Source organism: Gymnoscopelus braueri (genome assembly GCF_963280865.1).
Source record: "Gymnoscopelus braueri genome assembly, chromosome: 2".
NCBI lineage: Eukaryota > Metazoa > Chordata > Actinopteri > Myctophiformes > Myctophidae > Gymnoscopelus > Gymnoscopelus braueri.
The window spans coordinates 32,999,269-33,010,929 of NC_137604.1; the positions used below are offsets into that span (position 1 = coordinate 32,999,269).

The following is an 11,661-nucleotide window of genomic DNA, read 5'->3' on the forward strand; positions in this document are numbered from 1 at the left end:
TAGTCGACTAGCAGACCCTCGGCCGGTCGTCGCGGGCACTCACGCCTGGAGGCGCCCGGGCGCGACTCCTCAGCCTCAAGGTCTGCTGAGTCGGCGCACCTCCGTCATGGTCCAAAACTATACTTTATCGGCGAAAAAAAGTAGTCCGCGGTTGTTTGAAAAAGTAATGTCCCAGGCGGGAGTCAAACCCAGACTCCCAGTGGTAGTGGATGGGGAGTCCAATGATTATCGAAGTGCGCCACTGAGGCCGGTGCTTGCTTTTCCTGGTTGCTATGTTGTTGTTGTCGTCCTCGCATCAAAGCCCCGCGCCTAAAAACAAGCGCTCCCCTTCCAATTTACCTGGAATGCCAATTTACCTGTGACATATATATATATAATCACTGAACTAGTTAGGTAAAGTTAGCCCAATCTTTAACCAATCTAGCTTTCTTCACAAATGTGAGCAGGCCTGGTGTTTCGGGCATCAACTCGCGAGATGAGAAACGGTAGAAACTAAGCAAAATAACTTCTTTTTTTTTTTGGCTGATTTTCGTTTTTTTCCATATTAACACAGTTCGAATGTCGAGCAAGCTTTCAATCCCAACAGATATCCGTTTTAACGTCATTAAATGGTTAAATTTGTATAGTAAAGTAGGCTCCTATTCTGCTAGTCTGTGTGCCTGTTTGTGAGTCCTGTGGGCGGAGAGTTTGGTAGAGAGTTGCTAACCCGAGAGGTTTCGATTGGTCATAGCTAGGCCTAATCCCCGCCCATCAGTTTCGCTCCTCTCTGTGGTGGTGTAAAGTTACTAAGTACATTTACTCAAGTACTGTACTTAAGTAAAATTTTGAGGTATTTTACTTTACTGGAGTAATATCCACTGGGTGAATATTCAACCTGAGGCTGAAACTAACTTCACCACGGTGGACCCTGGTCCAGAGCGTTAGTGAGTTCCCTCTAACGCCCTGGAAGACTCAAGAGTAGTGAAAATAAACAAAACCATTTCGCTACTCACTGAAACAAAGGCTGTTTTGTGTTGTTGAAAGTCTATTGTCGGAGGTGGGAAGCCTCTCAGCACCCCAGCTACTCTGTAAAATACACTTTTTGGGCAGAAAATGTCCGCAAGACGGAAATTATTTTTATTTACTCCACAGTGCCCTCTACAGATTTGGTTAATGGTAAGTTCAAATTGTCCAGATCTGTAGAGGGCGCAGTGGAGTAAATAAAAATAATCTCACTAACGCTCTGGACCAGGGGCTAGGAAGGACCAGTATTGCGTTAGTCTTTTTCGGGACAGAATCTAGTTGTATAAACAATATAAGATTGTAGCGAACACAGCAGCTAGGTGAGGTCAGCCCCAGCTAAACAAGGCCGCTCGACGTTCGTATGGAAGTATTTCACTGAAGATGTGGCCAAAACAACAGTGGAGTAACGAGGCTAGGAGCTTTAGCATTGTTAGCTCGTCGCCAAGCGTCATGGCAGAACGTACACCTGGTGGTGTTTGCATTTCTCCATTTACAACTCGTACATCTACATAAACGTTCAGATTTCAAATATAAAGTTCTTATCTCATGACCACGGGTGTTATAATTATGTACGGGCCCTCATAAGTACCCGTATCTTCCGTATTGTTAAATAAAAAGCATTTTGATCCGATTGATGGCCATCTCCGGTTTTTTTTTCAACTACGCGGCCGTATCGGTTGGGGGGGGTATTGCACTCCTGATACGTTATAACTCTATGAGAAAATGGCCGCCGATCGGATTAAAATGCTTTTTATTGAACAATATGGAAGATACGGGTACTTAGACCCACCCGAAGTGAATGGTAACATCCGTTGTCATGAGGTAAGGACTTTATATTTGAAATCTGAACGTTTCTGTAGATGTACGGGTTGTAAATGGAGAGTGCAAACACCAGGTTGGAGTTAATGGACCTAGCTTGTGCGTGTCTTTATCATTAGTAGGTAAACCTCGACTATAGTCGACTACCAGTGGGTCAAATTTAGTGGTGGAAGAAGCACTTGGTGGTAGCAACACCACAATATAGAAAGTAAAAGGCCTGTGCTCAAAATGTTACGTTCAAGCAAAGTAAAAGTACAAAAGTATTGGCATCAAAATATACTTAAAGTACCTAAAGTAAAAGTACTCAAATGTTTGAAAATAGCTGATCTACAAGCTCACAACACGTTGCAATGCGCATTGTGAGCTTGTAGAGCGGCTATTTTCAAATAGCCTATGTATAAAATACCTAAAAAAATGTACTTAAGTACAGTACTTGAGTAAATGTACTTAGTTGCTTTCCACAGTAAAAATCCGAAAATGGGGGAGTGGTTAGAGGAGTGGCTAGGTTGAATAAATTACCCATTGTTCACGCCCATTACCTGGAGCTGAGAGGTGCTAGAAAGTGGAAATTCTTTACAAGGGATTATCTCATTTTAGACTATTAAAGATGACAAGATTCAAATGATCACATCTTCTTCAAATGTGTTCCAATTTCAATGAATGATACATCATATGAAAGCTTATATTCTGTACTTCAACAATCTGTAATAAAATGAAAAATGAAAAATGCCCCCTTGCTGCCTAAAGCACTGTACCCGCTCACAAATGTGTTCATAAAGGTGTCTACTATCGCCTCTGAATGTGATTTGATCACCCCAACTTTGATTGGCTCCCACAAAGTTTCCCAAGGGCGTTGGGTTGGAACAAATTCAGAGGCGATAGTAGACACCTTTATGAAGAAAGCTATTGTTAAGCATTTATTTTCCAGATTGGTCAAAAATGTGTCTAACTTTCCCTAACAATTATTAAATTGTTCAGCCACTTCTTAGTTTTTTCTTAAAATCAGTCAACTAGATTTTTATACATTCCCAGATGATTGATTTCATTGGTAGGACCAACAAATTCCAAAAATGTTCCTCTTTGAATTACTTGTGGCTCTTCACTCTTCTCTCCCTCCTGAGCAAAGGAGCTTTTGTTCATGCTAGGAGAGGATGTACTTACAGGGCTTTTGTCTGCTACCCAGAGAGGATGGAGCATTGAAAAATAACAATCTCGCCATCCTCCCTCCCAGTCAGTGGTGTAAAGTAATTAAGTACATTTACTCAAAAAAAAACTTTTACTTCTACTCCACTACATCTCAGAGGCAAATATTGTACTTTTACTCCACTACAATTATTTGAAAACTTCAGTTACTTTGCAGTTATAAATTATATAAATTATAAAACATACATTAACCACTTGAGCCCTATTTCATACCTAGGCTATTTGAAAATAGGCGATCTACAAGCTCAGAACGCGTCGCATCACGTTGTGAGCTTGTAGATCAGCTATTTTCGAACATTGTACTACTTTCACTTCAAGTACATGTTGATACCAATGCTTTTGTACTTTTACTCAAGTACATTTTGAATTCCGGTCTTTTACTTGTATCGGAGTACTTCTACATTGCAGTATTGATACTTTCACTTAACCCTTTAAGACCTGGAACGCATCTGTGCCACTTTAGATGTCTTTGGCTATTCAAAAATAGCAGATATACAAGCTCATAGCGCGGCACCGAGTGCCGCGCTATGAGCTTGTAGATCTGCTATTTTAGAAAAATCTTGAAAACATTTTTTTTCATTTAAAAAAAAAAAAACTGTTAGGATTTAGAAAACATTTTAAAGAATCGCCTCAGGTCTTAATGCGTTAAGTAAAACATTTGAGTACTTTTCCCCACCACTGCCTCCCAGTGTGTCCATCCCTCCTTCCGTCCTGCTCATTGGTGCGTCTCCGTCTCCTCATCCGTGTCCTCCAGCTACGGCGAGGAGCTGTCCCGGTGCCAGGAGGAGGTGCGGCGCCTGCAGGGCTCTCTGTCCGCGGCGCGTGAGGACTGCCTAGGCGTCAGCGAGGAGCGCCTCCACCTGCAGCAGGAGAACCTGCAGCACCGCAGGGACATGGACGACCTGAGGAAGACCTGTCTGCTGGCGGAGAGGAGGGCCAAACAACAGGTATAGTAGGGCTGTCACCATTACACATTTAAGTTGACCATTAATAGAGCACAGAAGTCCTGACGTCACTCGTTCATCCCCTGGGTCGTAGAAGTAATTTCTCTATGGAGAATAACATTGGGTCATCTTAGAATCGTCTCATATAAGAATTGTGGTCGAAAAATAAACAAACCGTCTTGGCGATATTGTCAGGGAGGTGGCTCTGTATCGTTTATGATAGTCAGTCACTCATTTGATCTGTTTCTGGCGAGAATTTAACTAATTCGGTGGAAGTAACGTTAGCATTTTCTCACCCTCAGTTGATGCTTCATATCCATAAGAGTCAAACCGCCGGGATCATTTGTTTATTTTTGGAACACAGTTCTTATTTGACGCTATATTAAACACGTCTATGGGAATTCAGAACGGGGCGAAACAAACACGACCCAGGTAGGATGTGTAAATAATTCAGACTTCGGTGCTCTATTGTCACCCAAATAATTGCGATTAACGATTTAATTGTGTGTTTGGCATTGAACATTATTGGAACATATGAAGCCTTTTAGGCTTCGTAATAAAAAATTGCACAGGGCAGATATGACAAATAACTGAAATATACAAAGAAATTATTGACATATTTAATCATTTTATACATGTAAAAAAAGCAGAAATAGCAGATCTACAAGCTTACAACGCGTCACGAACGACGCGTTGTAAGCTTGTAGATCTGATATTTCTGCTTTTTTTTTATATTTGATCATGTGTGAAAATCTTTCAACGTGGAAACGATTATGACGATTATGCAAACATAATTGCGATATAATTGCGATCAGACGATTATGTAATAATTGTGACAGGCCTAACAACAGGTATAGCGGCACCGCTAAGGGACGGGTTGGTTTGGGGTAAAGGAAAAAAGGGAAAAGGCAGGAGGGAGGGGCTGGGTGGGTACAGGGAGATGGATGAGCCCTGTGAGAGCTGCCAACTGTCCAAAAAGCAGTCTGTGATGAGCTGGGAAGAAGCTAGCGGGAGGGAAGAAGTAAAGAATGATGCAGCTGGAAAGAGAGATAAATGGTGAAAGACGGGGTTTGCACACACACACACACACACACACACACACACACACACACACACACACACACACACACACACACATCGTTGCTGTTGATCAGAAACCTTGTTTCTCCATATTTCACTTTTTATGATTTTTCCAAAAAAGTTAATGCCTTACTTTGTCGTACAAGAGTGTTGCATAAAAGTAGGTAACAAAGCTGAACTATAAGCGAACGGCACGTCGCATCACAAACTAACCTAACCCACCATCCATTTTCGCTATAAAAAAATATTTAAAAAATTGAATGCAAGTGGGTTTTATAAATATTTAACAAATGAAAAGTATTAACAAAGAGTTAGTGATTAAAGGAATATTTCACTTTCATTTTGGGGGGGGGGGTAATTTTGTCGTCTACTCAGGCTTTTGTGAGCCCCCCAGACACTTTTTAAGTTCCTTGATTCAATATTTAGATATTTAATATTTATATATATTTTTATCAAACCCATTGTAACTTCAAACTGCATTTTAACCATGATGATAGATTCTTCGAAAACACCCGCCCTCGGTTCTGGTGACTCATCCTGCCCTCCGGACGGGTCCGAACACGGGTGTTTCCGATTTGTTTGATGATTAAATGATGATTAAAATCAGTTTTGAAGTTACAATGGGTTTGTATAGGAAGTGTCTGATAAAATGAATATATATATATTTTTTTAAGAGAAATATCCCTTTAACTACCTTTTTTGTTTCGTTTTTTTTTTCATTTCCCGACATGCAAGCATTCCGCCTTGCAGCGATGATCTTTAAAGAACATGATTTGTGTTTACCCTGTGTCCAGGTGTCCCAGATGGAGCAGGAGTTCAGCGTCAAAGAGCTGGGGCTGGACGCGCGGGTGCGCGAGCTGGAGGAGAGCAGCCGTCACTCCAGTGCGGACCTGACGCGCCTCCTCACGGCCCAGCGGAGGAGCACGCAGCGCTGGAAGGAGGAGGCCAAGAACCTGTCCCAGGCCTTTGAGAGCAAAACCACAAGCCTGAGGTGAGAGCTCCTCCCAAGTGACTCTGGGGGGACAGAAGAGAGGGGAGGAGGGGATTGACATAGCAGGGAGTAAGACAAGAAATGGAATCTCATCACATTTATTCTAGTGCATTGGTTCTCAAAGTGGGGTCCGGGGGGTTCCAGGGGGTCCCCCTCAAAATGTGTTAATATAGCATTACCTTTTATACTTTGGCTATTGAAAAATAGCACATATACAAGCTCATAGCGCGGCACCGAGTGCCGCACTATGAGCTTGTAGATCTGCCATTTTTGAAAATCGTGAAAATTGATGCAAACCTTTGAATATATATATTTTTTTAAGAATCATTTGTAAATCTTTACTTCTGGGGGTCCCTGGAACAAGCTATTTTGAGATGGGGGTCCACGGCCAAATACATATCATTTTTGGGGTGTCCTTGACATGAAAAAGTTTGAGAACCACTGGATTAGTGAATGGAACGCAGGAGGGTACACACAGTGAAATCCTCAGTGTTGATTTAACCTGGATTTACAAATGGATAAATGAACAGTGAGGATTTGACTGTATGGCTGAAGATGAGACCATAAACTAGATTTGACCCCAATCTGCCACGGCCTCTTGTCTGTGGACACGCTGACCAGTATGAGGTCAACAACCTGAGATTCAAAGCAATCCATCAAAAGCCCTCCTGTTCTGTTGCTTAACCCTTTCAATCCGGGAACACACACTATGCCATTTTAGATTATTTTATACTTTGGGCTATTCAAAAATAGCAGATCTACAAGCTCATAGCGCTATGAGCTTGTAGATCTGCTATTTTTGAGAAATTGTGAACATTTGTGCAAATCTGTATATATATATATATATTCTTTTTTAAAGCTACATTTTTTAACTCAAATCTTTGCTTCTGGGGGGTCCCTGGAACAATTATTTTTCAGATGGGGGTCCGCGGCCAAATACATATCATTTTGGGGGTCATTGACATGAAAGAGTTTGAGAACCACTGATATACAGCAACATAGGTTTTTTCAAAAAACTGTTAGGAATTTGTGCAAATCCTTGAACATATATTTTTTCAAGGCAAACATTTGTAAAATATTTTTTTCCACAGACCTCCAGAAGCAAAGATTTGAGTTAAAGATGTTCACTTTAAAAGATATATATTCAAAGATTTGCACACATTTTCAAAATTTTTCAAAAATAGCAGATCTACAAGCTCATAGCGCGGCACTCGGTGCCGCGCTATGAGCTTGTAGATCTGCTATTTTTGAATAGCCCAAAGAAATCCAGAGCGACACACAGATGCGTTCCCAGATTGAATGGCTTAAGGATCTTTCTTTTTCTTCAGCCTATTGAACATTTTGAGTTCTCCTGGAAAATACAAAAAGAAAGTGCTATGGGCAAAGGTGGAGCTGCTTAAAGATTTCAATAGCAGTTGAAACAAGAATCGACTTTCCATTTTGGAGGCGTTTTGCCTTTAGCAACACCACTTGCGCTATGCCAAGCACTACAAGAGATATTTCACAGGTTGGGAGAGCTTTTTATAAATCCATTTTTCCCCCCTTGCCGTCTGTCTTTTCTCTTTCCAACACTGTTTCTCATGCTTAAACAGTTTTACTCTCGCCTGCTTATCTTTTGCTTTCAGGACAGAGCTAAATCGACAAAAACAACGCTCCCAAGAGCTGGAGATACTGCTGGAGAGTGACCACGAGACTATTGCAGAGGTCAGTGCAAAAAACGCACACACACACATACCTGAATACGAGACCGGTACATGGTGGAAGAGAACGCGTGGAGTATAATATCTTCATTTAGACACAGGCTGAAGTACCTGTTTTCCAAGTTCATGTCTCATAGAAGTGTTTGTGTGTGTCGGTCTGTCCAGTACGAGAGACAGATGGCGGAGTACCAGGAGAAGAGCAGCCGCCTTCAGCGCCGGCTGACCCACGCGGAGCAGAGGGCGACCACAGCTGCTCAACAGGTGTGGTTTTCATTTAATTTTAATTGTAATGCCAACAAAAGTGGCTGAAAAATAAATGATTTAAAATGAACTGCATGTGATGGGATTTAAGGTTTTCCTGAGCAGTTATGGTGTATTAGCAGAAGGTCTTTACTTTACTGTATGTATTTAACCACTGATGTCTGATCCTCATCTGAATTGTCACTGGTAGCCACTGTCTATTAGCTGGGAGGCAATTCGGCCAAAATCATCAAGATTGTGCACTTGGTGACAAGTTTTTGATTTTTGGCATGGTGTTAGGTATGGGCATAAGGTTTTCAAAAACCACCGCAAGCAAGTTGGGATTGCCCCCTAGTGGTCTGCTTGCAATGATTCCAATATTAGATTGGTCAGTATATGATTGAAAATCCAAATAATTGATAGAAAATATTTTTCAATGGATTCTGTTACTATTGGGCATGCTAAAAAGCATACTAAAAATCTAGGAAAATCTGAGTTGTGGAAAGGCATTATTTTCAAGATGGCGTCCGCGACGGCTGCCGGGAGCTTAAAATGGCTATAAACTGGAAGGGAATATGTAAAAAATCATACAAATTGTGCACATCCATCTGATCCTCATCTGAATTGTCAGTGGTAGCCACTGTCTATCCAAACCCTGAGGAAGCTAGCCCTTTACCCTCTTTTAACCTGCTGTCCGTATTTGGGGAAGAAAAATATGTAAAGATTTTCGAACTTTCCAAAAAAAACGCTAAAATAGCCATTCTGCCAGCTCTCACTGTGTCGCACTGTGAGCTTGAAGATAAGCTAATTTCTGCGACAAAGTTTATATGGCTTAACCCATTAAGACCTGGAACGCATCTGTGTCACTTTTTGATTTGAGCTAAAAAGTATTATTTTACACTTTGGCTATTCAAAAATAGCAGATATACAAGCTCATAGCGCGGCACCGAGTGCCGCACTACGAGCTTGTAGATCTGCTATTTTTGAAAAATCGTGAAAATGTGTGCAAATCTTTTAATATATAGCCTATTGTTTTAAAGCAAACATTTTTAACTCAAATCTTTGCTTCTGGGGGTCCCTGGAACAAAATATTTTGAGATGGGGGTCGGCGGCCAAATACATATGATTTTGGGGGTCCTTGACATTAAAAAGTTTGAGCACCACTGATCGAGAAATGTAACCCGGGCTCAGTCCTGACGTATATTAGCAGACACTGGCCGGTACAGATGTGTATTTCTACTTCTATCAAATTAGCATTCGTTTGGACTAGCGCATCAGAGATTATAAGTTCGGTTGAAGGACGGATGAGTATTAAAAAGTATTAAAAGTAAATACTTTTTAGTTCTTAATGCCTAAGTAATATTTAGTATTTTAACCTCAGTGTATCAATGAAATGAATTTTAACCCCAAAGCATGAAATGAAATGGTTTTAACCTTTTAGTAAATTAAATGATTAGATGAAATGTTTTACCCTTATATCAAAATACAGTTTGACCTTTTCATCAAAATACAGTTTGACCTTTTTATCAAAAATATCTTTATAACAACAACAAAAACGTGTTCACTTCTTTTATAAAAAAAAAAAAATCCTTTAAGCTTGAATCAGAAATCACTACTTTTAACCGTTTATCAAAATATTGTATCCTTGCATCAGATTACCTTTAAACAAAAAATTACCCCTTAAATGAAATGACAGCGTGTAATGCTCAAATATATCAGTCAACATGAAATTGATTTCAAAACAATAAACAGTGCGTCTTCTTTTCTTTTGCTTTCCTTTTGTTTTCTCAGTTCAGTGGAAAGAATGAAATGTCTATGAAAATATTCCTTCATATCAGTGTTCTTTGCAATGGTCAGTCCTACCAGTTCTCCAGATCAAAGCAACAGTTCTTTTGGATTCAGATGGGTTAGCTCTCCAAACAGCAGAACTCTTTCACCATGGTTGTAGATCAGAAACAGTTGAAATCCACTCTTTAAAAGACCCAGCCAGAACAGATCATTTCTTTAGTTCTCATATTATTTTGTGCAAGGGCATGGTTCACACAGCATGGATCATCAGTGAGTTTCTTCCAGGATCAAAGCTCACTAACGTTGTGTTTTAGATCAATCAACTGCACAATGGGAGTTTCTCCCTTTAATCAACGTGTATCTTTGAAAACGTTATTCAATGTGTAATCAATCTCCGGAAAATGCGACGTGCCTCTCCTCTGGTTTAAGATCAAAGAGTATCTCGAATATGATGTTCTGTTTTAACCCACTCCTGCACTAAGCAGGGCTCTGATTGGTCAGTGAAAAGTGTCACTGACCTCAGGTCTGTTATGTTCCAGTGTCACCCAAAACTTTACACCTCAAAATAAAACACCTTCACCTTAAGTGAATTTTATGTGAGACCTCTCTCTATATTGAGGACATTTGTACAGCAGGGACTTATTTTGTTGGACACACAACTCGATTCTATTTTGATATTCATGACAAATATGCCTTTTGAAATCTTTATTTATTGCTAATTCCTTGTAGCTTTTAAATCATATTTTAAGGCATGGTAACATGGGTTACAGAAACATACGTTTTTTCAGAAAACTGTTAGGATTTAGAAGACATTTGTAGAATTGGCTTAACGGGTTTAAGTGGTGCCAACCTTGAATATGTTCTAAATTTGAGCAAATCAATGTAACCATAAATATGTATTTGTGTATTTTAGCTGAGTATGATGGCTTCACATAGAAGGAAAACACCTACCACATTGGACCTGGAGACTGAATGACCGTGACCGTCCGTCACCATGCTGACTACAGGAAAAGTCAAGTCCGTTGTGCAATTTTCATAACATTGGCTGTCTTTCTTTTTTCTTCGTTTCTTTTTTTTGGCAGGCCTTGATGATGCACTAGGTAATTTTTGGGGTCAGTGTTGTAGGGAAAACCAAGCCAAAGTGTTGTCTCAACACTCCTGTATTGATTAAGTGGCAAGTTCTAGTTGCCCCAATGAACTGTATTATATATTTTGCTTAAGAGTCAATCTTCAATGCTTTTCACTTAGACCACCGTTTTGTTATATTGGCCAAAAATAATGATGTGACAGCCTTTTGAATGAAAGGGCATCGATCTGATGTACTGTATTTAATTAATGATGTTTGTGTAAAACAAATAAACTTGTAAATACAATGCGGTCTTCTGTGTCTTTGAGTAATTTACTAATTCATATATTAAATGCATTGTGTGAGTGTATTCATTTCATTACTGCAGGCACGCCTTTGTCAAGTCTAACTACTTGACACAATTCCCTCCAAATTCCCTCCAAACCTCATCTGCATGCAGGCCAGGGTAGAGATCCTGGTCCTTCCAGGTTGGACACCTGCCTCGTCCTCGCTTAGTGGAATGAGAGGCCACACAGGCTAGCAGACTACTACGCTCCTCTCCTACCAGAGCTGGCAGCCTGCGTCAACACTAAAAGGGTCAAGAGACAGACTGCTGGGAGCGGAACGAGGGAAATGGTGGCTGGGCACACGCACACCACCACCACCAGAAGCTACCAAGTACATGCAGTCACACAAACACACAGACACACAGGCTGCTATCAGCTTCTACTTGTGTTTGAATGGTGTCCATGTGTTTGAAGATGATAATAATGAATTTATTTGTATAGCACTTTTCCAAACAAGGTTACAAAGTGCTTTACCAGAACA

General features: G+C 40.5%; 1 protein-coding gene across 1 annotated transcript in view; it reads left to right on the forward strand.

Moving 5' to 3' along the window:
- sclt1 (sodium channel and clathrin linker 1) overlaps positions 1–11,102 on the forward strand; it is a 30,191-nt gene extending 19,089 nt beyond the window's left edge. The window contains exons 18-22 of the mRNA XM_080448947.1: positions 3,779–3,971; positions 5,843–6,039; positions 7,665–7,743; positions 7,905–8,000; positions 10,681–11,102. Coding sequence (XP_080305073.1) covers positions 3,779–3,971; positions 5,843–6,039; positions 7,665–7,743; positions 7,905–8,000; positions 10,681–10,743 — 628 coding nt within the window. The 3' untranslated portion in view covers positions 10,744–11,102. The remainder of the gene's footprint in view (positions 1–3,778; positions 3,972–5,842; positions 6,040–7,664; positions 7,744–7,904; positions 8,001–10,680) is intronic.
- Positions 11,103–11,661: the final 559 nt, after the last annotated feature.